The 24,898-nt window shown below is 65.0% G+C and overlaps 1 protein-coding gene across 3 annotated transcripts; it reads right to left on the bottom strand.

The window, feature by feature from the left end:
• Positions 1-11,089: 11,089 nt before the first annotated feature.
• On the bottom strand, positions 11,090-24,769 carry TTI1 (TELO2 interacting protein 1). Of its 3 annotated transcripts, none has more exons than XM_044455751.1 (8): positions 24,661-24,769; positions 21,245-23,561; positions 20,538-20,729; positions 20,048-20,193; positions 19,311-19,451; positions 17,060-17,264; positions 16,518-16,605; positions 11,090-11,809 (listed from the first exon to the last, which is right to left on the bottom strand). In XM_044455751.1, the coding sequence occupies exons 2-8, from the start codon at positions 23,541-23,543 to the stop codon at positions 11,446-11,448; spliced, it is 3,435 nt and encodes a 1,144-aa protein (XP_044311686.1). In that variant the 5' UTR covers positions 23,544-23,561; positions 24,661-24,769; the 3' UTR covers positions 11,090-11,445. The 3 variants fall into 3 exon arrangements, with proteins under 3 accessions (XP_044311686.1, XP_044311684.1, XP_044311685.1); XM_044455749.1 differs by having other exon boundaries at positions 20,048-20,196; XM_044455750.1 differs by lacking the exon at positions 24,661-24,769 and adding an exon at positions 24,207-24,477 and having other exon boundaries at positions 20,048-20,196.
• Between the last annotated feature and the right edge of the window lie 129 nt (positions 24,770-24,898).

Here is a 24,898-nt window from a genome sequence, read left to right on the forward strand (position 1 = left end):
GCGCCGCGGCCGGAGCCGGAGCCTCCCCGCCCGCATGAACGCCGCGCCCGCCCGCCCCGTGTTTTTAACGCTCCCCGCAAGCTGCCCCGTCCCCCCGAGCGGACAGTGCGCGGGCGCGCGGGGCGGGCGGGCGCGCGCGGCCTGTTCCCACGCGAGGCGGCCCGGCCTCGCCGGCGGCCCCCGCAAGCAGAGCGCGGCTCCGGCGCGGCGCCGAGGCCACCCGCCCGGCGGGAGGAGGCCTGGCGCCGGGCTGGGTCTTCCCCGTGCAGCGGCACCTCACCTCCGGCGCCTGGACCAGGACCGGCCCCGCCGTTTGCCCTGCCGCTTCTTGTGCCATTTGTACGCCCCTCGGCGTTCCTCCCCCTGCTTTGCGCGGCGGGCGGGCGGCCGGGCGGCCGGGCCCGAGGGGAGCCGCTTAGACCCATCGCCTGCACCCCACTAGCGCCGGCCTGTGTTCCCATGGACTTCTTGCCTGCACCCTGTAAATAGAGCTGGCGGCTCCCCCGCATCGCCCACCCGCCCCGCGGGAGCCTGGTCCGGTCCCCGGAGCAACCCGGAAGGGCCCCCCGCGCGCCCCCGCGCCCCGCTCCCCCTCTGCCCACTGCGAACAGGCGCTCCTCCTGCACAACACGGCCGGGCCGAGCCAAGGGGCAAGCAGACCGCTCGAGCGGCTCCTTCGCTGGCCCAGAGAGCCATGTGGAAGATCGGAGAAGCCACCCTTTCGAAGTGGATTGTTCTGTACGACTCCAACGTTTGCACTTTTTTAAAAGAAAATGTAACACTCCACACAATCTCCCCAAAACCACACACACCGCACCTCCCAGTTACGCTCTTTAGCTTGGTACCGGGGCCAAGTACGGGATGCGTCGAGGCATTACTTGGAGGGTGTGACCCCAGTACCCGCTGAGCACCCGTCTGGTAATTTAGCCGGAGGCACAGGTGAGATCCCTTCGGAGCCGTTCTTCACGATCCTCTGTCCTTGGGTAGAAGTGCCATTCGGGGCAAGGCTGGGGGGCAGTTCCTGCATTCACGCCTGCTGTGCAGCTCCCGCCTCTGGGCAGAAACTCGGTTAGCCGTGCTTAGCTCGCGGGGTCCACGAATCCCATCACGGAAATGCCCCTCGCTGGCAGTGTGCCAGGGCTGGCTACCCGGAGCCTGGCAGAACCTCTCAGGCAGACCTCCATAGGTAGGAGAAGTCGGGAGAGGAGAGGGTTCGGGGACACTTGGGACCTCGCTCCCCCCTTAACCCCCTGGTCTGCTGCTTTGTCTTCGGTTTGATGGAAGAGAATGAGACCACCGAGCCCACCGGCTTCCCTGGTTCAATTGCTGACACAGAAGCCGCTCCAGAAGCCACTTTGGCCAAAGAGTGGCACAAAGGCACTTCAAAGGAATTTTGAGAATGACCCCCCGACTCCCCCCTGCAGCCCGTTCCTCTGGCATGTTTCTCTGCTCTCCCTGAAGGAAGGGCCTTTGCACTGGCAAAGCGAGGAAGGCTGGGGCCGGGCCCCCGCGGGGGAGGCCTCTGGAGCACTCGGAGGGCAGCCTCTTGCCTGGGCGGGGGCAGCCGAGGTGACGCGGCAAGGTCCGGCCTGCCGCGATCCCTGGACGGCACGGCAGGCCCAGAGGTGGCCCGGGCAGGTGGGCCGCTGTTCTGCTCAGAGCCCCCCCGCCCCACACGAACCAGTCTGTGCCAGCCGATGTGAATAAAGACCTTTCTGTGGATGTGCTCTCTTGGCGTCCTCTTCCGTCTCTCCGAGGGCGGCTGGGCGAGCCGCGAGGGGCAGCCACGTGGAGCCTGGGACACGCCTGTGGCTCGGAGCAGGTGCGTGCGAGGACCACGGGCCCCGGGGCATCGGTGAGCTGCAAGGCAAGGCCACGGACGAGGAGGGGGGCTGCCGTGCGCGAAGGGGGTGGCTTGGGCTGCATTTCTTAATCACACCCCCAGGTGTTTGAAGTGGCGGTGGCAGAAGTGGACAAGCGTGCAGACACAACGGCACACGCGATCGTGCCCCTTCTTGCACTAAGCGGGAAAGACGCCCGACGGCCCCCACAGTCGTCCCTCCGCGTGGCCGGCCGGGCTCCCGCCACGTGCCGCAGGGCCCTCGGGTCTGGCACATGCAGGGCCGCACCACGAGCCTTCTCTGAAGTGCGGTAGAGTCCTCCAGGCGCTTCCCACATGGGATCACGCCTCTCCTCGTAGCGAGACTAAGTGGGCCCGCGTGGCGAGAACTGGGCAAGGGCCGTCCCCGGCCGTCCTAGCGGCAGAGGGGGCCCCGGGCCCCGGTTCCGCACGGTGGATCGAGGCCTGCACTCTGCAGCTTGTGTCGGGGGAACCGCGCACGATCAGTTAATCTGTGCGGGTGGGAGGGGGCGTGGCAGCGCATGGGCCACCCAGGCATTTCCCTTTGCGCACCTGAAACGAGGCTGTTCGTGCACATGACAACCAACTTGTGCAGGGCAAGGCAAAATCTGCTCACGGAATGGCTCACCCCCCCCCCCCTCTCCCCTGGTTGTCTGCGCAGGTTGCCGCCCCCTCCCCCTGCCGGGGCGCCCCCAACCCGGGGGCAAGGGGGCCCCCCCCCCCCCCCGCAGCAGCCATGGTACAGGGTTTTTTTAAAATTGCCATAAAAATTAGCGGGAAGCTGCAGGGGGGTCCACTCAGTCCACCTGTGTGAATGCTTGGGGGAGGTGCCTTTGGGGGCAGGTCCGCAGGCCTCTAGCCAAGGGGCTTCGGGGCTGCCAGGGATCGATCCAAGTTGCGGGGAGGGAGAGGCGAGGAAAGAGCCGGTGAGCCCGGTGTGCTGGTCAGCTCTGGCTGATGGAAGGCTTTGCCGGATTCCGGACGGCCCAGCTGCCAGTCGCCATTGGACGCTTCCCAGCCAGAAGAAGAAACCAGCCAGCCAGAACCTGCAAGTGGATTGTGGAAATGTCTCAGACATGACACTCCTTGGCTTGGCAAGGCCTCTCAGAGCAGCCCCTGACGGTCTGATCAGCAAGCGATTTACAGGTACCCAAGAGGAGTGTTCCAGTGGTTCCCCTGCAAACGTGAGGGTGGCTGCAGGGGGGCTCATGTGAGGCTCCATTCCAGGCCCCCCACTCAACATTTTATGAATGACTCGGAGGAGGAGATGAGGGCACGGTCTCGATAAGGCGGGAAAGGGGGCAGGAAACAGAAGGACATTCAACAGAGGCAAGTGCAGATGTCTGCACTTAAGAAGAAGTCAAAAGCATGCGCGGAAGGCGGGGGATACCGGACTTCCGAATGGGGGCAGTGAAAGGATCGTGGGTTGCCGTTAATCCCAAGCTGAGCAGGAGGGAGCAGCGTGATGCGGCTGCAAAGGAGGCGGATGCAATTCCAGGTCGCATCCATAGAAGTTGAGCTTCCAACTCAAGGGAAAGAATGGAGTCACGGAATCACAGAGCAGGAGAGCTGGAAGGGGCCGGAAGGCCGTTGGGTCCAGCCACCTGCCATTACAGGCTTACCAGTTACATCAGTAAGGGCGAACCTTTTAGAGACCGAGCTCCCAAACTGCAACCCAAAACCCACTTATTTATCGCAAAGTGCCAACACGGCAATAAAACCTGAAAACAGCCAGTCCAAGCAAATATATATATATATCCTTGGCAGCGCAGCGACCTGCCACGCGAAAGCTCAGACAAGGGGCAGCTACTGAGTCGCGGCTCGTGACATCATCTCCTGGCGCCGCCACTCCTTTCCGAGCAGGCGCATGGCCCCTGCGCACGCTGTTATCCGATGCTCGGCTGCTGGGGCGATGCTGGGCGACTTGGCCCGCGTGCCGACGGAGAGGGCCCTGCGCGTGCACTGTGCCCCGCGTGCCATGGGTTCGCCACCCATGAGCTGCACCATCCCGGGACTCGGGTGCCTGTCCAGAGCGCCACTCCCCTCCGCGGCTGACAGGCCTCAGCGCAAAGAGCACTCCTGCTTCCGGAGGGAGCGAAGCAGGTGGGAGCGTGTCCAAAGCACGGCTGGCCCGGATGGCCTTCGTGGCGCCTTCCCGCTCCACTACTCTGTTCCATGATCAGGCCGATCACGAGGGCCTCTGGAGAAGGGGGGAAAGACCGAGGGTGATGAAAGCCCTCCAGGACAGTTGTCCGCAGAAAAGCCACGCTTCCTTTGTGACACGCATGGCAGGCGTCAGCCGCAGGCAGGCAGGCGGGGGGGGGGCTCCATCAGCCACTTTGGAGCAGCACGCAGGGGGCAGGCTGTGGCGGGCCCTCCGGAAGAGCAGCCCAGCGCCCGTGGCGGCCGGGGTGAGATCAGCGGCCTTTGGCGCACCGAGCTCTCCGCCGCTGGAAGCCGTCAGGGAGAGGCGGACCGCCGTCTGCAGGGCTGCGCTAGACCAGGCTCCTTCACTGAGCTCCAGGTTGGCCCCCGTGGCCACTTCCAGCTCTAAGAGGCCACGCTTCTATAGTCGTATCGAAATCCTTCAATGTTATATGTAAAAACTCTTAACACGTGAAAAAACATGAAGGAGCCAACAGTAAAGTGATCAAGAGGAGCACCGGCCTGAAAATGGAATGCCTGCTAGGAAGGAAAGGTCCTGACCTGGTGTCTGGAGAAAGGCTCCTTTCTGGGGCGGGGGGCGGGGTTTGTTTGGCCGGGGGCAGCAGCAAAATGTGGGAAGGCTGAAGCCGTGTGGGCGAGGCAGGATGGGCTCCCGCCAGGCATATGTCGATATTATCATCACTCACTTTAAGTATCTCCAGGTGGCTTTTCTAAAGACCTCAAAGCAACTTATGCAAAATAAAAACTCGGCTCGAAATGAAAACAATCCATAATCTGGGGTGCCTGCTACGAGCAGTCGGACAATCAGCCAGTCCAGCTGCCGGCGAGCTCAGCAGAGGAATCAGCGCAGCCATGAGAGGCAAGACAGAAAAGTTCTGCAGCCGGTGCCGAAAGCACGGCAAGGAAGGCCGCCCCCCCGCCAGGGGAGCATCGCTGAGCATCCCTGGGGTCACGGCCGCAAAGGCCGCACCTTTCCAATGTGGCGGGAAGGAAGCAAGCCAAGCACAGCCTCCGTCTGCCCGGAGACGAAGTCTTGGGGCTTCTTCCCACGTGCTGGACTGCCTGACCTGCGCCAGGTTCATTCTCTGCTGTGCGACTTACACATAAGTAGACCCACAAGCTGGCCCTTCTAGGGCACTGGTGGAACTGTTCCCAGGAAGCAGCGGTCCCTCCTATGGCTCGAAGCAGAGAAGGCAAGAAGGGCTGGGAAAGCCGGACGGCATCTTCCGGCAAGCTGCCTGTCTGCGGAGCCCGGGAGTGGCTGCCACCAGCGACGAGGGCAAGCGGCTCTCGCACCCTGGCTGCTTCGGCCATGGACAAGGTGGTCGTCCCCAAGGTGCCTCGTGACTCTTTGTGGCTGCTGGAAACTTGGGGTTATCCCTCAAAACTGTGCCCCCGAATCAGCCTCAGTAGCCTGAACAGTGCTGCGTCCTCAGCACCCAACCAAAGCAGGAATCGCCTACCGGCCCCTGGGTGGGTGTGGGGGGGGGCAGGCTCTGCCTCACGGTGCACAGGTAGAATCTTGCAGAAATCCATTCTCAGTCGGTTTCCTCTCAGAGCCAGATTTTGGGGCCTCTTCCTTCTCCCAGGCTGCCGGGAGGGCTTGGGCCAATCCATGGGGAATGGCGCCTCGGTGCTGGCTCCCCGTCACGACTGTGGCTAGGGCCCAGTCCTAAGCCCACGTGGCTGGCGGGGCCGTGCGGGGCGTTGGGGGGCTTCCTTCTGTCTAGCCAAGCCCTGGACTCTGCCCTGAAGCAGCCCCACTCCTGCGGCTCCTTGACGGCTGGCGCATCTTTCTGGGGACCGGCCCCTCAGCCTGCGGGGTCACAGGCTGAGCTTCCTCCTGGGCAGCCCCTGCAGAGCAGCGTCCGTGGGAGGGCTCTTCCCCCGCCCCAGCCCCATTCGTGGGCTTCCCGGAGGCATCCGACTGGCCGCTGGAGTGACCCCGCAGGGCTCCTCTCGGCCTCCTCTGGCAGCCTTTTCCCCGGAAAGGCTCGGACCACAGCAGGCGTCTCCTGCAGGCGAGGCACCGACCCGCCACTCGCCGCGGCGCCCGCGTAGGGTCGTGAGAAGCGAGGCACACAGTGCGTGTGTGAACCCACGGGGAGGGCGTGTGCCGTGCCTGGACATGACACGGCCGGCCTCACAGAATGGCTGGCCACACGTCCTGAGGGCAGCGCTGCCCCAGAACGGAAGCAGCGGCAGCAGAGGTGGGCTCAGGCAATGGCACCCCCTGCGTGAGTTTGGGGGGCAGGCTACTCGGAGCAGGGTCAGAAGGGGGCCCCCTGTGGCGCAGGCCCTTCTGTCTCCGGCCTCGTGCGTCTCGCATGCGCCGAAGCGGCCTCGCTCGCGGGCCGGTCAGCGGAGGCCTGCTCGGACCGCTGCAAATGCGGGGCGGCCACGAGCGGGGCTGAGGCAGCTGGCCAGTGGCTCCCGCTGCCCCCCAGCCCCTCCTCTGGCCGTGACCCAGCTTAACCCTCCCATCAAGGCATTGATTCTTCACCCCCGGCTCCCCCAGCCCGGTTACAGCCCTCCTCGTCCGGGAAACAAGATGTTTCTCTAAGTTTATGGCGCCATTAGACTTTCTCCGGGAAGCTGCAGCTCCGGGCTGGATTGTTCATGTTTCCTTTTTATGGCGGTGTCTGGCTGGGCCTCGGACGGCAGGGAGGGTGCGGAGAAGCGACTCAACGGCTTCGTTATCACCTTGGCTTTATTACAGGCAGAGTAAATTGCTTTTGTTTGAAGCGGCATAATGGTCTGAAAAGTGACTGTGTGGAAATGACATTTTCACGCTGCCTATTTATTCTCTGCTAAGTGCTTTGCATATTAAGTTTGCTCTATTTGCAAGCCAAAAAGCTAAGCCCAGGCTGGGCTGCAGCTTTTAAGGACGGGTTGGCCAACCTCGCGGGTTTCTGCAGCTTCCAAGCACCAGCAATGCAAATCAGGAAGGGCTGGCGCTGCAGACAGGGAACAAGTGGGGAGAGAGGCCAGGCTGGGGGCTGCGGTCCCCCAGCCTCGCTGCAACGGGTCCGAGCTCTGAGACAGACCGTGACCCCAGGAGTCAGGCAACGCAGGGCCCCCCTCCTCAGCCCGGGGCCAGCCATCTCCGTGCTGCAGAAAGCTCAGGGTTGCAAGCTTCCTCGGGAATGCCTGTGCTTTCAGCGGCTTGTATGCGGAGCAGCGAAGACACGGAGGACCATAAAGGAGGCCACCCAGGTGAATCCCGGCTCTGCTAAGCATCTCCAGGAAAGGAACCCGCACCCCCCCCCCCCCAGCCTGTTCTCTTCTACTGCTGAACAAGCTCGTGCTATCCGGAAATTTCTCTCAATTGCCAAGTTCAGAGAGACCTCCGCAATCACCTCCTCTTACCTTTATGACTTGAGGTGCAGGTGTCGCACGCCTTCTACAAGTGTCACCCGATAACCCACCTGAACAGGACGCCTGGGAAACTCCCTGCTAGACTACTGCAATGCACTCTGCGTGGGGCGGCCCTTGGAGATGGCGCAGGGGCTGCAGCTGGCAGTGAGATTAATAACGGGACCGGACAGCCCAGTCACACGGCACCAATCCTGGCCCACGTGCGCTGGCTGCCCACGCGCTTGCAAGCGCCGCTCCGGGGGCTGGGTGCGACCCACGCAGCGTTACACGGAGCTGGAGCCCCTCTTGACCTTGATCTGCGCACTCACGCTGACCAGCACCGGGACCTCCTTCAGAAGGCCCCACCCAAGGGAGCCGGCCTTTTTGGTGGCGGCCCCCCCCCCAGCCATGCAACGGCCTCCCCACCGAGCTCCCCCAGCACTGGCGCCGTCGTCCTTCTGGCGCCTGGCTTAGAAGGTCCGCCATCCCTGGAGTTCGAAAGGCATCTGTGTCTCCTCCTGTTTATTGATCTCCCTGCACTTCTGCGCTGCCCCACAACTGATGCCCTCCGGGAGGCTGACGGCTGTTGGTCCTGTTCTCAGGACCATCATCACATCAAGAATTCTTAGCTGTTCAAAGTGTTTTAAATGCTGTCAGTGAGAGAGCTGGATTTTTATTATCTTGCCTCCCTTTATTTTATTATCTTTTATTATCTTATGATGTGCATTTTCGCAAGCCACCCAGTCAGCACAGGCTACTGACTAGTATCGCGACTGAGCACATTAAAAGGCAAACAGGTTGAAGCAGGCCTGCCGCTTCCCCGCCGTTCCACCTTCGGACTTGGATCCCGTCGACAGAGGCCGTGCGAGGTGGACCTGCCCCATCCCCTGGGCCAAAGGCCTTCGGACATTTGGAGACTGCGAGCGCCCCTGCAGCCTTCCCCCCACACGAATCAGACTCGGCCCATCCCCGAGACTCGCCGTCCTGCTGGCCGCCCATCCGGATGGGCCCCGGTGTGCCAATCCGCTCCAAAGCTTTTCCGAAGGAGCCTCAGTCAGTCCGGCAGAGTGGAATCGCCGTGGCCTTCAGGACGCTCCCACAAACAGCTTTCCTGCTGAGACAGTGCTGCCACTGGGGCTGGATCAGGGCCGGGGCTGCCAGCTGGCTTGGCCCCCCCTCCCCCCGCCACCGCACCATCCTTGCCGGAATCTTCTTGAAGGAAACAAAAGCATGAACCCAAGTTCCAAGCACAACAGTTACAGATGCTCCTTTTATTCTGCTAATTTTTAAAATATACTCTCCGTTCGGACCACCCAGCAGTGCCCTCCCAAGGTAAATGTGTTTGCAAGCAACCCATACATAGATTGCGGTTCAAGCGAGTTTACCATGCAAAACCGGGCATGTTCAAAATATGTCTTCTTAGCAGGGCTGCAAACTATGTTTTATGAGCTCCTTTGCTCTCGCGTACTAGGAATAAGGAAGCCGCTGGCAAGTGTGCGTGGGCATGAGGCACCGCTTGTGCGATTTCACAGCCACATAAAGGGCCCCCGTAAGACCAGCAGGCCCGGGGTCTCCGGGCACGGAGCTGCAGCCAGTGGGGCCACTTTTCACGGCGGTCTGCGGGGCTGCCGGGTGCTGCCTCCATGCGCCGGGACCGGCGGGAAGGCGACGCAGCCACACCGCCAGCTCATGAAGCAACCACCTGGCGGCTCGACTCGGAACGGGGGCGTGTTTCCCAAAAGGAAGGCTCTTGCCTGCAGTCCCGGTCCATTGCTTCACACACTCGAGCACACCCCAGAGACCTTTCTAAGCACCCCCACCCCACCCCACCCCACAGGCCTGCCGCTTGCCAGAGCTCCAGCGGGGCCTCCCCTATGCTCCCCCACCCTCTCCCGCAATTGCCGCCCATGCTGGGAGGGGGGAGGGCTGGGGGGCTTCCTCGAAGGGGGGCCGGTTTCGATGCACAGCCCTCGGTTTAAGCAAGGTTCCCGAGCGGGGAAGGCTGCCGCCAACACAGAGGCCTTCGGCGGCGCCCGAGCCCAAGCCACGCTGGAATTCCACGGGGAGCCGGCTCCCTGGAAGAGCTCTCCTCCACCCGCCCTGCGCGGCAGGCCAGCTTGCAGGGGCTCGGGACGAAGGCAGGGGCGCTGTGGTTCGCCGAAAGCTGTGACCGCTTCAGGGCGGGGGCAGGACTTGGAAGGGCCCTTCCGGGCTCCCCCCCCCCCGAGTCACCATGGCAAGCCCCCTCCCTCAGGACGGGCTTCCTCAGAGGCGCCCTGCAGGATCTGCCCAACGCTCCACCTTCCAGCACGCCGTTTCCACTGGTGCCCCAAAACAGGGCTGGGAAGGGAAGCCCCCCCCCCCCCCGATCCCCTGCATCTGGCACTCGGCCGGATCCTGCCTCCACGGACAGTCGGCAAGCGAGGCCCGGATGGGCAGCGCCTTCCTGCTCAGAGTGCCTGCCAGCCGCGCCCTTTTCCAGGAGATGCCATTCCGGTCGTTTCCCAACCATCAGCCTGCATTCCGTGCTCAGCGCCGCTGGGACGGCTTTTGGGGTCCCCCTCCTTAGGGTTTTTCTCCGAAGCTCTTTCTGGAGGGTGGGTGGGTATTCCTGTAGTTCCCCAAAATCTGCCTGGGCACAGGTGATACAACCACGCCCCATGCAAGGAATGCTGGGATCTCAGGTGTGCATTCCGTGATCATCCAATCTTGCTTCAGATCCCGCGAGATGAAAATGGGGCCAGGGCTGAACTGGGCACAGAGCGTGGCTCTGGACTCGCATCCACCCGGGGCTCTGCCTTCCACCAGCCCCTCACGACGGGGCTCTGCAAAGGTTCCCATTCAGCCTGTGAGAGAAACTCAGGCTTCATTTTAGGAAAGCAAAACAAACATTGCTTTAGAAAAGCAAAACAAACAAGTGTCTAGTCCTTAAGAAATCACACTAAGACAGAGGTGCTTATTGGTACAGTGCAGTTTAGAAGCTGGAGGGAAAGCATGAGGGCCAGAAAGGGAGGCAGGTCCTTGAGGCCTCCGTGAGGCTGGGCCCTGTCCCACCGCAGGTGTAACGGTTCTGTGCGATTTAGGCAGGTTCATCTTCTATCTCTGGGCTGCAGCCTGGCATTCAACTGAGAAGCAGAACCAGCTTCGCATCAAGTGGCTCTTGAACAAAACCAGAGTCCCCCAGCCGCCCCGAACTGCGGACAAACAGACTTGGAAGCTTTAATCCCTCTCCCTCTCTTCCGGCAGGAGCTTCACCCGCGGTGCCGCAAGCCCCTCTGCGAGCCACGGAAGCCGCGTGGCGCCGTTCGCCTTTGACGCTAAAGTGGCCCGCAGGCCGGGGGCCACCGAGCGAGCTGGCGCGACGCCTGGAGGGCCCTGGGGGCTGTGTGGGGAGCACGGACAAGGCCACAAGCCGGGGCTGGGCACCCCATCCTCTCTCCACTAGCCTCGCCCCGTGGGTGAGGGCCACCACAGCCTTCTCAGCCCCGGGGCCTGCAGATGGGCTGGACTGCAATGGCCATCATTCCCAGCAGCACTCTCACCATGGGAGCATCCCACTTCCGGGGGGGCGGGGTTGGATAATTCTGCCGCCCGAGGGAGACCAAGGCTGCTGACCGTGCGAAGGTCGCTCGCAACAGGCAGGCAAAGGGGGTGGTGACTGGGCAGGGCCCCCCCCCGCCCTCACAGCACCCCCCCCAACCCCCACAACAGACCGCTCTTCGCCCTGCTTGTCTGCTCTTGGAAGCCACCAGGAAAGGGCCAGTGAGCGCCCCGGCCGCACGCACCCTCCCTCCTGCACAGCCAGGCGGAGCGCTGGGGGGAGCGCCTGGCCTGGGGGGGGGGCAGCAGGCTCTCCCCTCACTCGAGGGATCCTGCTGCTGGGCTGCGTGGGGGCTGCCCGTCCTCCCACCCGCCCGAGGCCAGCCGCCGAGATCTTTGGCACAAACAGCAGCGCCCCTGCCCACCCCGAGCGGTCAGTCCAAGCACGGAATGCTCCAAAACACACGGAGAAAATCGCCCGGCAAAAAGCCAGGTGCCCCTCGGGCCGAGCAGCCGAGCGCTCAAGCTCCCGGGAAGGCACGGGCAGCACAGCGCTCGTCCTCCGGCCCCGGCGCACCCTCCCTCTGGGGAGGCGCTGCGGCCTCCCGGCTCCTCCGGCCCCGTCCCGAGTCCTGCGCCGAGCCCGCGGCCTCCCTCTGGGCGCAGCTCGAGGCCCCCCGCCGGGGCTCCGTGCCTTCCCTCGCGTGCAGCGTGTCCAGCAGGCGGCCCACGTTGTCGGAGAACTCGTCCCGCTTCCTCCCCGCCCCTGCCAGCCTCACAGGGCGCAGCGCGGGGTGCGGGGGCACGTAGGGGTGTGGAGACCAGACGTCGCCGAGGAAGAGCCAGGTGGCATCCGGGTCCACCTGCATCAGGTGGAGGAAGACGCTGCCAGGACAAAAGTGGCGAGAGGTGAGCAGGCGGAGGCCTAACGCGGGAGCCACATCGTCCCCGCAGGCTGGAAGCAGACGCGGGGCAGACCCACTGGATTGGAGGGGCTATCGAGGGGGCCGAGTCCAGACCTAACCAGTGACGTGGCTTTCGGCAAGTTGTTCCTGGCCTCAGCTGCCCACCTGCAGCTTCTCTCCCGAACAGACGAACCGAGAGCACAGGATGTGCCCGGCAGAGCATGTGGGACGGGACCGGTGCCCGTCTTGCAACATTGGAGGCCGCCGGATTCTGCGCCAGATAAGTTGCGGAGGCCCCATCCGCAACCCACGCATGAGCGGGTGCGCAACCCCGGGGCAGTTCTGCGAGCGCACATGCTTTCCGGTGCTCTCCCTTGCCTCCGCACACCAGAGTCTCTCTCCCAGGAAGCGCACCACCGGCACAAACAAGGCGTGCAAACGCTCTGCTAAGTGCCTGCAGTTCGCGGAGGGCAGGCGGGACAGGCACGTGCTTAACGGGAAGCGACGCACGCTTAAAAGGGCACCTTTTCCCAGCGGAAAATGCTCGCTGTGCCCCACCAGTTGTGGGCGCAGCTGCTGTTTAAAGACGGTGGAGATTTGGAACATGAATGGGGCAAAATGCACTTGGCGGAAGCTGGAGAACTTCAGCCACTTGAGCAGTGCCCGGCCTGGAGTCCGTGCGAAAGGCCGACTCTTGCGCATTCACAGAGTGAGCACAGACAGCTGGAGGGAGGGCTGGGCTGGGCTGGGCCCCCAGCCCCACACACCTCACCATCAGCCACAGCCAGGATGCCCGCCTCACAGCATGGTCATCACCCCCCAGCTGAGTCTGGACAGGCCCCAAACCGCTCGTTCCTGTGCGCCAAGCCGCCCCGCGCAAGGGAGGGCAGCCGCGTGCACGTGGGCGCTGCCGCTGTAGCGGCCCTCCATGAGGCTGGGGAATCGCGGGGGGGAGGGGGGAGGGACGGGCCAGGGGGAGACTCTGGGGCAGGGCCCGCCCCCCGCCCACCCCACAGCCAGGCCACAGCCCCGCGTCCCCCCGGCAGTTCCGCAGCAGGTCTTCGTACTCCACCCCTAGACGGGGGGTGGGCCGCAGCCGAGACCCCTCCTCTGGAGCCCGTCCCAGGAACTGAACGGAGCCCGCTGCCGAGCGCACGCGCCCAGGCCCCCACTCCTCTGCTGCAGAACGAAATGGGGCCAGTTGCTCCGAGCACTAGGGCATTCCTGGCCTCTGGCTAGGCTGCTTGGGGATGATGGGAGTTGAAGTCAAACCGGGCTGGGAAAGCAGCTGTGCTGCATGGTCCGCACCCCGAATGCTGGAAGTGCACTGAATAAGCACAACGGTGTAGTTTCCACCTGCTGGGACCAGCAGCCCGGGAGAAAAAGCTGCACCCCGGCTCTGGCACGGCCGCCTCCCTTCCCGCGGAGGCGGGCCGCTGTCGCCGCCTTTCCAGACCACGGCCGTGCAGAAGGGCAGATTCGGAGGTGGCTCCTCTGGACAGATGAGCAAGAACCGAGCCCTTGTGCCACTCCGCCCGGACCCTGAACGTCCGCACACCACCCGCTGTGACGCTCGCCCAAGCGATTCTCCTCCGGGAAGCGGCGCAACCAAAGTCAAGCGACGGCACGGCGGCACGGCACCAGCAGGCTCTCACGCCAGAGTCCCCTACTGGCCTCAGCAGAGGCTCAGTGAAGCTGCACACGCTGGCTCGCTCTCGCTCTCGTGGAATTTGGCAGCGTATTTCCTTCTGCAGCCTCATTTCCCAGGCACATTTTATCGGCTGTGCCCGTATCCAAATGCTGCTTTCCGTGCCACTTGGGCTCCGGGGCTGCTGTCGCATGCCAACTGCCTGCACACGGCACCGGTGCAGGGGGAGCGCCCCTCCCTTGGCAAGGAAAAGGCGGCGCTGGAGGCAAGGAGGGGCCAGCCCAGCACGCGGCCCACCTTCCAGGCAGCGGCTCTGGCCCACCTGGGAAGGCCCTGGCAGCCACGGGCACGTGACGAGGCGAGCGACCGGACCGCCCACCGGCCCCTGCCGCTCAGCGCGACGCCCTCTGGAGAGGAGCCCAGGCAGCTCTGTTCCCGCTGCAGGCGGCCCTGCCGCCGCCCACCTCCTGGGTGCCTGGCGCCCCTCGTGCCAATCATCCGAACGGCTCCTGGCAAGGCCCCAGCTCCCTCTGCCCTCCCCTGACAACTCAGCAGCTCGAGTGCCCATCCTCCCCAGAGGGGGCTGTGGCAACGCCGGGCGGGCTTGGGCACAGCCCAGCGTGAACCGAGCCCACGCCCGAACCCACCCCCCACAAGCCCGTGCCCGGCTCTGGACCCTGAAGCCTTCCCTGCATGGATGCCAGTCAAAGCCACGCCAAAGGGAGACGGTCCGGGGAGCACAGAACTGCCCCAGAACCGTGACCGGAAGCTGCCAAAGGGGCCGGCGCCAAACGCCGAAGCCGAAGCGCTGCCACTGCGGAGGAGGCCTCTGGGGCAGTCCTGTCGCTGCCCTGCTTGAACCACACAGCTCTCCGCAGGGCTGCTGCCTCCCTCTCCTTCGGGACGCATTGGCGCAGGACCACCGAGGCAGCTCCAGAGGCCGGACGAGCGGCCCCTCGCCTCTGGCTCGCCTCGCTGAAGCTGAGAGAGGTTCTTCAGGCCTCACCGGATTCAGCAGAGGGCGACCCTTCTCTGCGAGGGACAACCGCAGGTGCTCTGGGTGGCCGGGCAGGGGAGGCCTTCTCCCCGCGCGGGCAACGTGGTCTGGGCGCCGGTGGGGGCAGAGGGGAGCTGCCAAGGATCCCCACGGCACATGGGAAGGTGGCAACCTGGTCCCCCACGTGCTCCGGCCGCCGATGCATTCCATGCCGCCGGTTCTTTGCCGCACCGATTCTGCCACATGTGTGTCTCCTTCCCCGCACCAGGGCATGCAGAATCCTGCTGCCCGGGAGACCAAACCGCAGGCTTATCTCATGCGGCAGGCAAGGCCGAACATGCTAAGCCGTCCACATGAGTGGCAGGATGCGCCAGACGCTGGAGGCCCACCGGCAGCCTAATCCCCCCGAAGCGTACCAGGCGGCGCTGGCGGGAGTCGGCAGGCTGGGCACCTGCACCGCCTCACCCCCAGCCAGACCGATGGGAAGGGGTCCCTCCAAGCCCCTGGCAGGCAGCCCTTCCCGGATCTCTCGAGCACAGATGCGGCGCGTGAGGCGAAGGACCTCGGCAGCACCCAGGGCGGGGGGGGCGTAGGCGGGAATGCCCCTGGAGCAGCAGCTTCTGCGAGGCACACGCCCCCATGTGCTGAGGAGGGTGGGGTGCCGGGGCTCTCGCGGTGCCCGTGGAGGGGGCAGCTCCGCAGAGGCACGATCCACCCCCCGGCCGCACAGCAGGCCCTGGCGCACACCCTCCCCGGGTCCCACGTCCCTGGCCCTAGCGGGCTGCCCTGCGCCCCCTTTCGTCCTCCGCGCCAGGCAGGGACGGCGGAACCGCCCTGATGCGGGTGCCACGAACCCCCCCTCCCGGAGGCCGAGGCAAGCCGTTCTCTCCCGAGCGCCTGGGGCTCTGCAGCCGAAGGAGCAACTTCTGCATTTTATTCTATCTTATTTATTTTTTAAACTCTTACTCTGGTAGTTTCCAAGCAACCTCCGTTTCCATGGCAAAAGATCCCAGGGTTAATCCAGGATGGAGTGCTTACACTTCTATTTGCTTTGTTCAAGTGTGATTTATCGATTTTTTTGCTTTTGCTTTTGCTTGGCTGAGTGCTGCGCTCTGGCTTACGACGGAAAGATACCAACAGGCACCCGAGGACTGGAAGTGGCTCATGCTGGCCACTCGGAGCCGCGCGCACCTGTGCTTCTCCGGCTGGAGGCGGCTCAAAAGTGCTGGCTCGTGCGTGCACCGTTCGTTGGAGCCAGCTCTCCTGAGCTGCCAGATCACACCGGAGCCTCCGTGGAAGGCGGCCTGTGGCCGCCCCCCCGTGCCGGATGGGGCCCCGGGCGGTGGGTGCTCTGGACTTCCCAAGGACGGTCCTCCCCGCAGCAGCTGGCCGGTGCCGAGGCTGCCTAGGCTGGGAGGCAAGCGCCATTCCGCCTGGGCGACTTGCATGTTTAACAGAAAGGCCAGGAGCAGTTGTTTAAACCGAATTAGGAAACTGTGGGATGGCGTTCAGGGCTCTTTGTGCAGGTGGAGAGCGATCCCCCTTCCTCTGGCTCTGAGGGGACCTGGCGCCGCCGGCTGGCGCACCGCAGGGCAGCCTGGCTCGGGCACAGCAGCACGGCTGACTTTGGCCCAGGCCTCCCTGGCCGCAGGTGCCAGCTGGAGACGTCGGGCAGAAAGAGGAGCCCTTGCCCAGCTCCCGCCCGACACGTCCTTGCCCGTGCTCGGGGACCCGTTTCGAGGAAGGGCATCTCACAGGCCAGACTGGCCGGCGACAGCGGAGGCCGTGGGCTCCCCCTGGTTCCTGTGCCCCCCCGACTGCCTCCCTTGCATCCCTGGCCGGGCGCAGCGGTTCCGCTTCCCATTCCTGCACCGCGCTCAGGGGAGGGGGCGAGGCACTGCACGGACGGCCCTGCTCCGGGCCGGGGGGAGCGGCCCGCTAGACCCGATGCACGGCTGAAAGGCTGCCCCAAACGCCACCCCATGGACAACCCCCCGCCTGCGCCCGCGCGCCCGCACCGAAGTGCCCGAGGGTCCGCCTTACCTGCAGGCGGCTTCCTGCAGCCTCGCCGGCTGCTTGGCGCTCAGGTACGGCAGGCAGGAGACCGCCACCCTGTCCAGGTCAGCTGCACCTGCCGGGATGGGAGGATGGGTGTCAGCGGGAGCAGCCTGCACGGCCCGAGCCCTCCGGGAGGGGCAGCCCAGGGCCCCGCTCACCCCGGAATCAGAGGAGGCCGTGTGGGGCTTGTGTGGTCTCGGCCGGGCAAGCCTTCAGTCAGAACGGGCAGGCGGGGCTGGCCCCGGGCCCGAGCAGGCCCTTCTTCCTGCGGAGGGGCCCAGGGTGGGACCACAACACCGCCCCTGGGGAGCAGGAGGCGCCACGCTCAGGCGGGGGGGGCAGCCGCACCTACTCCACCCCTCGGAGCCAGAGGGCACGCGCAGGGCTGTCGCAGAACGCTCTGGTGGGAGGGGAGGGACGGAGAGAAGTCGGAGCGCAGGGAAGTGCAGAGCGGGGCCGTGGGTGTCTCAGCCCTGCAGCCTCCACCACGTAACGGGGGCCGCTGCCAGCAGCTCCTGTGTACTCACCGAGGTCCAAGGCCACGCTGAGCACCCCGAGGCCCTGCAGCACCGCCAGCTGCAGCTTGAAGGCGAGCGTGTGGCTGTAGGTGGGCCCGGCGCGGGCGCTGACGGGGGCCTGCGTGACGAGGGAGCCCGCCAGCTTGGGCAGGACGTCCTTGGAGAAGCGCCGCCGCAGGAAGTCCCCGCTGTGGGCCCCCAGCGTGCACAGCACCTGCCAAAGCCCGGGAAGCGGTTCTTACAGCCGGAGGCCACCCGCACGTGGGCCGACAGCGAGACGCTGCCGTGTGGGGCGCCCCACCCAGGGCTCCCGCCGGCCGGCCGTGCCCTTCCTGGGTACCCACAAGGGGCCCCGTCCTGAGCGACCCCTCCTGCGCCAGCTCCGCTGAAAGCGACGGGAGATGGCCCAGCCGTGGGTCCTTTCCGCAGGCCTTCAGCGGGAGACACCCCCCGCTCTCTCTCCCCACACACACTGCACGCTCCTTTCCTAGATACGCGGGCCGGTTACTAGGCGCCTCTTGGAACTAACGAGCTGATCCGGGTGCATCTCGCTATGGCAGCCTCCACAGCTGGCGCACGCAGTGGCCCCAGGAGCATTTCCCCAGAGCCGTGCGGTGTGATGGGGAGGAGCGCCGGACGGGGGGCTGAGGCAATCCGGGTTCTAGCCCCGCTTCCGCCACGGAGCCAGCTGGGTGACTTTGGGCCGATCCCCCACACTCAGCCCGACCTGCCCCACAGGCTTGTTGTGAGGATAAGAGGGAGGGGAGGGGACTTCTGTAAACTGCCTTGAGGTTCTTGGAAGGAAGAAAGGCAGGATATGAAATATAAGGCAGGCCGGCCGGCCGGCAGGCAGGAAGGACAGGCGGAGGCCAGCCCACCCGCCCGCTTGCCCATGCTGCAGGTGGGACCGGGCAGGCCTGCAAAGCACCCTCTGTGCTCACCCCCCTCCCCGGGTTGCTTCCTGCAGTCCAAGGAGGCAGCCACCCTCAAAGGACATTCTGTAATAACAGCTGCTGCTTGGCAGCAATTCCCAAACTGCTGGGGGGGGGGGATCCTGCTTCTCCATAACAGATTCGCCCCTCTTCCCTTCACCCGGGAGAAGTTTGCCAGAGCTCCCCACCCCAGGCAAGGCTGGCTCCTGGGCTGTTTTCCCATTCAGCTTTAATCACCCGAACCATTTCCACTTCAAAAGCTCCACAGAGAGGAAACTTAGGCCTCGATTCCAGAACCACACGCCTGGAGGGCATTCCTCCTAAAACTCTGAGAGCACAGCTGGGCTAGGACAGCTCTGACAGAGACCCTTCCCCCCAGGAGGGGCCCTTCCACTCCACGCCCCCCCCAAAGAAACTGGGGGAGCTGCAGGGGAGCCCTGCAGCCGGCGGGCTTCCTGCTTCCTTTTCAGCCTGTTCCAGTCCTGCACACGCCTCACCCAAGCACAAGCCCCACTGAACTCAGCGGGTAGGTAAGCCCCAACGGAGCTCCTTCTTGCAAACCGACTCCCCCACTGTCAGTGGTTCCCATTGCCTTGGATGCGGAAGAAAAGTAGAGACCACACGGACCTTGAAAATAAACAGGAAGCAAAGGGAAGCTCTGGAGAGGCGACTTGATGGTGGCACCTGGCTGTGGGACTCCAAGGTGAAAGCGATTCCTGCCCTGCTCCCTACCAGCTCTTACTTATGGCACGGGTCAAAAACTGATTTCCAAGAGCTTTAAACTGGTTTTCAGCAGCCTGCCTTTCTCGTCTCTCTTCCACCCTCCCTAGTTCCTACGAGATCTTATTCTGAATCGCTCCGGGAGGCCTGCTGAGCAGCAGCCCGCAAACCTTTAATCAGCGAAACAGAAAATAAGGCGGATCTCTGCCTGCAGCTGCTGCACCGGAGCTGCAGAACCCGATTCTCTCGAGCGGGCAGAGAACTGGCGCCACTTGCCGCCACGCAGTCGGCGTGCAAAACGCCAGGCGCCGCCCTGCACACGCGTGGCGTCAAGCACACCGGTGAGCGTGGGTGCCACACCTGTCTGTGCAGCCGCGCCACTTCGCTTCTGAAGACAGAGCCCCCAGGCCGGGTGAGGAGCCGTCTAGGCCCCGAAGTGGGGCTCCGGCCCACGCCGTGCGCATGCGAAGGGGCGATCTCCCCGCCAACGGGCAGATTCACACCGCGCCGCAGGACCGGCGTCTCAAGCGATGGAGACGAGCGTCGACGGGGGTGCTGTGGGCCCCCCGGGACTAAGACCTTCCCCCAGCAGGGCCCGTGAGGCTTACCTGGAAGGCTCTGAGCACGGCCAGGGGGTCGTCGTTAGTCAGGCGGGCGACGAGGGCCGGCCACGTCCGATGGGCGAGCGGGAGCAGGAGGTTCGGGAGGGGGGCCAGCAGTGCCACGCAGAGCTCCAGCACGTCCAGGACCTGCCGGGAGAGCGGAGAGCCGGGCGGCGCCACGCAGAGTCAGGTGCCCGTCCCCTGATGCGCAGCGGCCCGGCCGCGCTCCGGCTCTGCCCGCGCGTTCGGACAGGCCCAGGGCGCTGCTTCGTAACCAGCGAGAGGGAGGCAGTGCTGCGGGTCCACAGGCATCCCGGCCCATGTCGAGGAACCCTTCAAGCAGCTCGCCAGCCTGCTTCGTGCCAGGTGGAGGGAACGGACCTCGGGACATGCTCAGAGGAACCCTTTTCTTTTACCATGTTATGGTCCAGCATGGCCCTTTCAGCTCGCTCATGACGGGCTGCATGTCTTCCCCGTGCTCCCCCTGCCGCCCCACCTCTGTGCTCCTGCATTTGCCGCAGTGCTAGCAACTTGCGGGCGGCACTTTTGCCTTGGGGCATGGCATGAGGGGCGTGGGAAGCCGATGCAGTGCCTGCCCCCAGGACACTGGGCAGGAGAGCACGCCCCTGCCGGTGGGCCCACGGGGCGCCCCAGGAACCTCAGGGCCCGGCAAGGCACGGGGCGCCTCTGCGACCGCCCAGAAGAGCCCGAGCGGCGGGAGGCACGGCTGCTCCGGGGCGTACCTTCAACCTCACACGGAGGCTCTTGTCGGACAGCAAGTGGACGCACCGCTCCAGCACCTCCTTGGCGGTCCGGGCGTGGGGGGGCACGCGGCCCTCCGCCTCCGGGGCCAGCCCGCCGGGTCCGGCTTCCGGGGCAAGCAGATGCTCTTCTGGGGGGCAAACAGGGGCAGGGCTGGCAGTTACGGGGCAGCGCTGAAACACACGGTCTGCTGCCTGGATGCTGCGCAGGGGGAGGACCCGAAGGGCCGGCCTGGCCTCGGCCACGTCCCCTGCCGGGGATCCCTCGCCCGCCCGCCCACCCGGAAGGGCCCGCCGGCTCGCACGCTCGGCATGCGGCTGCCTTCCCCACACCGCCGGCCTCCAGGCGCGGGACGGCCATCCCGCTGCCCGGGAAGAGCGGAGAGCTGTGGTCCGCAACACCTGGCGGCTGGCCAGCGGGCGCCGGGGGACGTGTCCGCACGGACTGGCAAGGTCCTACGGCTGCGCTGACCTTCCTCTTCGGCATCGGGGAGATCGCCCTCTGAGATCCGCTTCTGCTCGACGTACCCCAGGAAGAAGCCCTCCAGTTCCTCTGCAGCACACGCAGGCACTCCCTCGCGTTGCCCGGCTGCTCCCGAGGAGGAGCTGCTGCTGCCTCGCACCAGGTCCTTCCTGGCCTGTGGCCCTGCGCTGAAGTGGCGCACTGCCAAAGAAACGGAGCGAGACGGTTACCCCACCCAGATCCAATGCGGAATGCACGAAACAAGGCTCTCACATTAATCGTGCTGCTGGGAACAGATCGTATTTTGGGCAGCCGGCTTTTTTCTAATTCTGGTTTGGAAAAAGAGGGTTGTGCCCCAAATGGGCTGGGCCAGGAGTTACGAGGTACGGGGCAGCCAGAGGCAAATGCCAAACACAGAAACAGAGCGAGTCAGAAGGGGTCTCCCAGGCCATCTAGTCTGGCCCCTGGCTCCGCTCACAGCATGCCCACCATGCGCACATCCAGCCTGTCCTTGAACACCCGCACCGGTGGGGCCTCAACGACCTCTCGTGGAAGCCCATCCCATACCCTCGGGGTCCTGACTGTCAGGAAGTGCTTCCTAGCATCTAAATGTGTGTAGCCCCCACACAGCACAACCAACATTCAGCCTGGGCAACCCTCTGGCGGAAAGTGTCCCGCGGGGCAGCCTCGTCTGCCTCTCCCACGCCCTCGGCTACCTAGCGTCACCATCAGCGTGTGCAAGACCCCGAGGAAGGCAGGTGCTCGGTCGCTGTGGCACTGGTCCACTCTGGCCAGGGTGTCTCGAAGGACGTCCTCCACCAGCGGGAGCACGGCGGCATCCGAGTGCCGCAGCATGGCCTCCAGGACCTGCAAGGCACGTGGCTCGTGGGCCCGGTGGCGCAGGTGCAGGGAGATCCCGTTCACCAGGTAGTCGGCGTTGCGGTTGATGAGGTCGGGGATGGAAGCATAAGCGCAGGCCCGGCAGATGTCGGCCATCGCCTCCCGCGCGGTCTGGCTGATCAGCAGCGTGGGGTCGCCCGCCTTTTCCAGGACGGGGTACAAGGCAGAGATCAAGAGCAACTGGAAGTCTTCCCCGAGTGCGTGGGCAAAGCGGCCGATCCCCTCCAGCTGGATGCAGATTTGCCAGATGTTGCTGTTCATGGAGTGGACCGTGGGCCGCGGGCCCAAAGGAGGCGCCCGGGGCGGGAGGGCGGGGAGCCCGGTGTGATGCACTGCCGGCCCCACAGTGAGCTCGTCTGCCTGCAGGCTGGTGACCAGGTGCCAGTTGGCCTGGTCCACATACTCTTCCAAAATGGAGCGCATCACCTCTCTGAGATCCTCGGCGCCCGGGGCAGTCTCGCGCTCCAGGAGGGCGTCTGCCGCCAGCCCCGCGGCCCCGGCGATCAGCTCATTGAGGACCAGAGCGGCCTGCTTCCGGTACAGCACGGACTCTCGGTACAGCTCCGTGAAATGGTCTGCCAGCAGGTAGAGGTCCCCATAGTAGCCCAGCACCTGGCAAATCTGCTGAAGCAGGATGAGAATCCGATCGTCGGTGAAGAACCGGAAGGACTTTGTCTGGGCATGGCCAGTGTGCCAGAGCCCCGGAGAAGGCCCCGCAGCCTCGCCCAGCCCTCCGGGGCCCCCGCACCGCTCCTCCACAACCTTCACGTCCTTCACCTCCAGCTCCAGCACCTGCAGGAGGGCCTTGGAGAGCCGCTGGAGGTGGGAGGCAGAGGTGAGGACCACGTTCACCTTGGGGCCCAAGAGCTTCACGTATCCCAGGAGCAGGTTCAGGGTCGAGATCTTCCCCTGGTCGTCCTGGGAGTCCATCAGGCGCGGGAGGGCGGTGGCGAGCGAGTGCAGATCCTCCGCCAGGATGTCGGCGAGCTGCCTGTCCCTGGCCAGGGCTCCCTGAGCTGCCACAGCCCTCAGGACCGCGTGGCTCTGCTTTTGGATCTCGGGCCGGTCGTCATTGACCAGACCGACCAGGGCCTTTAGAAGCTGGCCGACCGACCCGGCCAGGGACCGGCTGCAGCGGGTCACCAGGAGACGGACCATTTCCACGAGCGCCTGCCTGGCCTTCCAGTGAGGGTGGGCCGAGGCGGACGCAGCCACCTTCCCGATGAGGATGGCGAGCTTGGCCGCGGTGCCCCTTGCCCAGGCCTGCCCTCTGTGGACCACCAGCCCCGCCGTCCGGCCCGGCGCCGTGGTGGCCTGCTCCCCCTCGGGGGGCACCCGCAGCAGCTGCTCGTCCGCCATGACCAGACCGACCGTCCGAGAGAAGAGCTCGATGGCAGAGACGACGACCGCGTGGCCTTGCCTCGCGTCCCCCGTGATGATCCGGGAAAGCGTGGTGGCGATGCCGGGGAGGAAGGAGGCAAAGAGGTCCCCGCAGCGCTGCGCCTCCTCTCCGCGCAGAGCCCCGTGCTCCTCCGGGTCGTCGCGCTGCAGCAGGAGCGCCTGCAGGCACCGGAGGGCCGCCAGCCGAGCGGGCTTGGCCTTCTCCTGCTCCGCCAGAGCCAGCAGCAGGGAGACGGCGAAGCCCAGGACGGGAAGGGCGGCGGGCTGGTACAGGGGCAGGAGGGCCTCCGCAGACGCCGAGTGCAGCAGCGCCTGCAGCGCCTGGGCCACGGCCTGCCTCAGCTCTTCCGGCAGCGGGGCCAGCTGGTGCGGGCTGGAAGGGGCCGCCAGGCAGACACAGAGCTCGGAGAAGAGCTCCAGGAGGAGGTCCGGCTTCTCCACGCGCGTCACGGAGAGCACAAAGGTCACGCACTCCACCACGCTCTGGACCATGCGCTCTCGCTTCCGCCCCGGCGTCTTGAGGGTGAATCTCAGCGGGAAGAGGACGTACTCCTGAAGCTCCTGCAGGGCAGCATCTCCGACCACCTGCAGCTGGGAGTGCAGACGTGCCACGTTCTCCACCGTCTGTGCTTTGGTGAGCTGGACACAAACCGGGCGCAAGGCCCCAAAGGCCTCCTGCGGGGTGTCAAATACTGCCATGGCCTCTCCAGTCATGCTTCCCGGGCCATCATCCTGTGTGTGGAAGGGGAATGGAGGTCCGTGAGACAGTGCCGTCCCGTTTCACATACTTCCCTGCAGCGGCCATGTCAGAGGCTGGGCTATCTGTACTTGGCATGCTGCTGGTCCTCAACCAGCTCCAAGCCACCCGAGCAGCTCTTCTCCAGAATAAGGAAAAGGAGGTGGCCTCTCTCAGCGCAGCCGCCCACTGGCGGAGAGCGCATATGGGCGTGAGTGCGCCAAGAGCCCCTCCCAAGCCTCCAAGCCCTGCCCGCCCCCAGTTGCGCCAATAAAGCTGAACAAGGAGGGCTCACGGGGAAGGAGAAACGGGCGCTTGGCGCTGGGCTAAGCAGGGGGAGGCAGTCACGGTGGGGCCACCGCCAGTGTGCCAGGCGAGGGTTCGGTCCTCTCTCAGTCGCCACGCTTGCTCAGTCCCCGTCGGCTTGACCTGCGAGGCAGGGGGCTGCCTGAGCGCACACAAACTCTTGAGTGATGGGGCACCGGGCAACTCGGAGGGGTGAGTCAGGTTGCCCTCAATTCACCTCCTCTGACTGGCAGTGGGTTTAAATCACTGCACCCAGGCATTCCCTGAAGTGACAGCTCACAAACCCATTGCACCCGTTGACAGGTGGGGGCTATTACCTGTCCCCCAGATGTTACCTCAGTGGGGAGGGGGTGTAGTTACATCTGACAGAGCGTGTAAGAAGGAGCGTGTCTGTCAGCTCCGAGCGCCGGTCCGTCCACTTTCAGGAGCTCCCCCAGGCTTGGGGATGCGTCTGATGCACCAGGCAGCAAGGGGATCCCGTGCTGGGGCCCAGCCGTGGGGTAGAGTCCCTCATCGGGACTCTGTCCCAGGTGGGGCGAGCAAAGACCCTGCCCGAAATCCTAGCGAGTCTCTGCTGTCGAGAAAACGGGGCTAGGTGAGGCGCTGGACTCCAAGGCTCCTCTGGGTAACCTTGCCCTCTATTCGGAATCATGAGGACTAGAGCCTTAGGAGAGAGGTCACCGCCCTCGCGCTGCGGCCCCCTCTGGCTCCCAGGCCAGTTCCCCGTACGGCCATCCCGGCCCTTTGAGCCCTGGCGCGAGCCCGCCAGGCCCGCCCGAGCCCTCTTACCTTCCGCCGCTCGCGGGGCGGCCCGGCACGTGGCGGAAGTGCGCTCAGCCCCTTTCCGCGCCCGCTCGCGCGAGCGAAAAATCTCCCGCAAGAAAGTAAGGCGAGCAGACGGAGCAAGAAAACTCCCGTCGGGGCACCACTGCGCACGCGCACTGAAGCGGCTGCGCACGCGCCGACCGAGGCGGCGGCTCGGGGTGCGCCTGCGTCCCGACCAGCTGCAACTTCGCGGTTCGCGCTC

Source organism: Varanus komodoensis, unplaced genomic scaffold, assembly GCF_004798865.1.
Source record: "Varanus komodoensis strain SLA01 unplaced genomic scaffold, ASM479886v1 scaffold8, whole genome shotgun sequence".
Classification (NCBI taxonomy): Eukaryota; Metazoa; Chordata; class Lepidosauria; order Squamata; family Varanidae; genus Varanus; species Varanus komodoensis.